The 4,157-nt window shown below is 55.4% G+C and overlaps 1 protein-coding gene across 1 annotated transcript; it reads left to right on the top strand.

Moving 5' to 3' along the window:
- Nucleotides 1-280: 280 nt before the first annotated feature.
- On the top strand, nucleotides 281-2,222 carry LOC125523781 (geraniol 8-hydroxylase). Its single transcript, XM_048688850.2, has 2 exons — nucleotides 281-1,211; nucleotides 1,417-2,222. The coding sequence occupies exons 1-2, from the start codon at nucleotides 318-320 to the stop codon at nucleotides 2,020-2,022; spliced, it is 1,500 nt and encodes a 499-aa protein (XP_048544807.2). The 5' UTR covers nucleotides 281-317; the 3' UTR covers nucleotides 2,023-2,222.
- The last annotated feature ends 1,935 nt before the right edge of the window (nucleotides 2,223-4,157 follow it).

The raw sequence follows: 4,157 nt of genomic DNA, 5'->3' as shown, positions 1-4,157 counted from the left end.
AATTATCATCATGCCATGCATGATTTCAAAAAGCAATAAATAGAAGTTAGGTTCGTAACCGAACGGTCGTCTCGATGCCATTAGTGCTAGAAGAAAGTACACAACCATCATCATTCCTACCCCCGACAGCAATGTTTCACCCTTGAGTGACTTCTTTTCGAATATGATAACTACGAGTAGTCACTTTATAGATTGCATTCCTTTTTGGTACAATCAGCCCGATCATCATTTTTGTGGTGCGATTACACGTACATCTGCTTCCCTATATAACGTGCTCCGAGTCGCATGGAGTTCAGCTCACCAAGCGATCACCAGCCATGGAGCTCCTCTTCTTTTGCACAATAGTTCTCATCCTCATTGTCTCATCCGTGTACCTTCTGGGCCTCTTAGCCGACGGTCGTCGCAACCTGCCCCCAGGTCCTCGCTCGCTTCCACTCGTCGGCAACCTCCTCTCACTGGGCGCCCAACCGCACCGCTCCCTCGCGCGCCTCGCGGAGAGCCACGGCCCGATCATGGCGCTCCGTCTAGGCACGGTCACCACCGTGGTCGCCTCCTCCGCAGACGCCGCCCGCGACATCCTCCAGCGCCATGACGCCGCTTTTTCCGGGCGCTTCGTCCTGGACGGTACCCACGTGTCGGCGCACTACACGCACTCCATGGTCTGGCTCCCGGCCAGCAGCCCCCGGTGGCGCGCGCTACGCAAGGTGTGCTCGGGTGAGCTCTTCGCGCCGCACCGCCTCGACATGCACCAGTCCCTGCGCCAGGAGAAGGTGCAGCAACTCGTCTGCCACGTAACGCAGCTGGCACGAGAGGGCACCCCTGTTGGCGTTGGCCGCCTGGCCTTTACGACCGCGCTTAACCTGCTCTCCTCCACCATCTTCTCCACCGACTTGGCTGAGCTCGACGACCGCCATGTCAAGCCTTGCGAGTTCAAAGATGTGCTAGCAGAGCTAAACGTGACTGTCGGATTGCCAAACCTATCAGACTTCATCCCTGAATTGGCGTGGCTAGACCTGCAGGGTTTGAGGAGACGCATCGAGGGCTTGTTCCAGCGGCTACATGCCATAATGGACGAGCAGATCGAGCGTCACATGCAGGATCGCGCTGCAGGTGAGTTGGCCAAGAAAAACTTCCTGGACGTGCTACTCGACTACCGCAACACCGACGATGACCAGGGCTTCGAGCGCCAGACCCTTCTCTCATTGCTTTCGGTATCTATCTTCCAAATACTTTATTGAGTATTCCCTCCGTCACGAATTACTTGTTGTGGAAATGGATGTATCTGTATTTTTGTTTTAGGTACATCTATTTTTATTTATTTCTGCGAGAGGTAATTCCGGACGGAGAGAGTAGTATTCCTCCGTGCGTCCTCTCTTTGCAATGTTACCTCACGCTACATGGTTGTTTGGTCATCAGGACTTGTTCAGCGCGGGGACGGATACAAGTTCAGCCACCGTGGAATGGGCGATGGCGGAGCTGCTACTGAATCCATCATCCATGTCGAGAGCTCGTGAAGAGCTCGACGAAGTGATAGGCTCTAAAGAGCAGGTTGAGGAGTCCGACATTGGACAGCTCAAGTACCTCCAAGCCATCGTGAAGGAGACGTTCCGGCTCCATCCCCCGGCGCCGTTCCTGCTGCCGCACGTGGCGGAGACGATGACACAGGTCCGGGGATACACAATTCCCAAGGGCACACGCCTTCTGGTGAACGTGTGGGCCATTGGGCATGACGGCAAGGCATGGCCGGAGCCGGAAAAGTTCATGCCGGAGAGGTTTCTCGAGAAGGAGGTGGACTTCAAGGGCCGAGACTTCGAGTTCCTGCCTTTCGGGTCCGGGAGGAGGATGTGTCCCGGTACGCCGCTGGCCGTTCGCATGGTTCATCTCATGCTCGCGTCCTTGCTGCATCGCTTCCAGTGGAGGCTTCCCGTAGACGTGGAGAAGAAGGGGCTAGACATGGCTGAAAGGCTTGGGGTCAACCTGTCCATGGTTACGCCCCTTGAGGCTATAGCCACGCCAGTTTGAACATAATCATCATCTTCCTCTGCACCTGACCTTGTGGCATGGGAACATCATCAACATGCATGCGTAAATAAGGAGTAACCAAAAGAGTTTGCTTTATACTGCTACTAGTGAAAAAGGTTGTATGGTCTATTCGGTACATGTGCTTGTGTTACCAACTACTCCCTTCGACGAATAAGTGTCATGGTTTTAATTCAAAATAAGGAGTACTCGATCCATAAAGTAATATAGTAAGTGTTTAGATCATTAAAGTAATGATCTAAACACTCTTATAATTCTTTACAGAGAAAGTACATAATTATTATTACAAAAAAAAGTTTCCCTCGCTTTGTATTACAAAGCAATCATCCGATACAACCAACGATAGATGCTGGGACGGAAGCAGCACAATCACGTCCAAACAAAAAAAAAGAAAAAAGAAAAGAAACAAATGCCGATAACGGCGGATCGACAAAAACGACGAAGCCTCGCGACCGCTGCATCCATAGGAAATCGCCCCCAAGCTCCGAGACTCTGAAGCGCCGGTACCCATTAACACCTCCAAGAAGGGACGCGACGATGACAACGCTGCTGCCAAGGGTTTCCCCCGGTACGCGGTGAGGAAAGAGGAAGGGTAGCTCCGACGCCCTCCAGGAAGGTCCGGTGGTACCCTCATGCGCCACCGCGTCGGTGTCGGCCAAGCCAACAGGGATTTGTCCCGATCCCATCCTCCACTCCAGGCGCTCCGGAGCTCGCCACCAAACCGACCACCACCCTGCGCCAACACGGACACGAAGCTTCCCACGCTGTCTCACCACGGCACCGCGAAGATGGCCTGCACAACGAAGAAGAGGAGCCAGGACTAGGGCAGCCGCGCCGTCAGCATACTGGAGGGCCCCACCTCCACCGTCCACGACGGTAGCCGACCGGACGCCGAAGCAGGAGCCTACCGGGCCCGTGGCCCCACAGGCCCGGCCGGGCCCTCAGAGGCCCGAACAACTCCCGCCTCCACGCCGCAGCTGGCACGCCGTCGGCGTCGCAGCCCCCCGTCCGAGCTGCTCCTCCTCCTCCTCACCACACAGACGACGACGAAGCTACGCCGGGGGCCGGCCCGCAAGGACCCAGATGGGGCCCGCGGGCCCCAATCTGGGCCGGGGGCACGCCACCAGCCAACCTGCGCCACCACGCCGTCACGCCGCCAAGGAGCCGCACCATCACCACGTGCTGCCGGCCACCGCAGCCGGGACGCCGGGCCGTCATCAAGCCGAGGAGCACCGCAGCTGCCCCATGCCCCGGGCAGGGAGCCCCGCGCGCGGGGACAGGCAGGCCCCGCCGCCGCCAACACCACCCGGCCAGCGCCAGGGGCGCCCGTCGGCGGCGGCAGGGAGGGGAGGAGAAACGGGGGCGGCCGAAGGAGGGGGCGGGGCTCGCGCCGCCCCGGCCACCTCCCAGGGAGGCGGCACGGAGCGGATCCGGGGAAGGGAGAGGGTACATAATTATTATTCAAGGTCAAAAGAGTTTGCGTCGGCATTCCCGAATCGTCGTACGCTAATATGTCTAGCCTCTGCTGTTGTCAGCTCTAGGACAGAGAAAACATATATACCGTTATACGCACTGCCCCCCTCTTTTGTGCTCATTAGGAATGACAAACCATACTGGGGGAGAGACAAGGGGGACGAGCAGGGGCTGATGTCCCGATGGCCGCGGCTGATTGCCGATTGCTGCCTTGCCACAAGCTCGTGCATCTTCCTCCAGGAAATCACCACTAGATGATTTCTCAAGATCTGCTCTGGTATGCTACTGTCTAATGCATTAGCTAGCAGTAGACATACTTATATGTGCTTATTACTAGATGATTCAAATTATTTATTTTTCGTTTCAGTTTGCATACGCTTCTCTAGATAAAAATGAATAGAAGGAATAGAGCATATTGTTTTTTCCGAGCTATTTGCTTCAACCTCGAGCCCTTTGCAATGAAAATCCGGATTCAAATTGTTTACCATGTGATCATGTAGGTAATCGTAGACCTAAATATAAACCGATGATTGAAAAACATGTATTGTTCTGTCATATGTTGGAATTCCGCCCACGGCTCGATCACATCATGACAAACACGCGCACAAAACCACTTGTATCCAAGGGCCCCTTGTTGTGCCCTT

This window comes from Triticum urartu, chromosome 7A (genome assembly GCF_056163025.1).
Source record: "Triticum urartu cultivar PI428250 chromosome 7A, HENAU_Tu73, whole genome shotgun sequence".
Taxonomy (NCBI): domain Eukaryota; kingdom Viridiplantae; phylum Streptophyta; class Magnoliopsida; order Poales; family Poaceae; genus Triticum; species Triticum urartu.
Note: the sequence above shows the minus strand (reverse complement) of the source record. Positions and strands in the feature narration are given on the sequence as shown.

Excerpts from the sequence above, each read along its gene's own strand:
- LOC125523781 (XM_048688850.2), top strand. The coding sequence starts at position 318 with ATGGAGCTCCTCTTCTTTTGCACAATAGTTCTCATCCTCATTGTCTCA. Across the intron at positions 1,212-1,416 it reads CCCTTCTCTCATTGCTTTCG|GACTTGTTCAGCGCGGGGAC; the intron begins GTATCTATCTTC and ends TTTGGTCATCAG.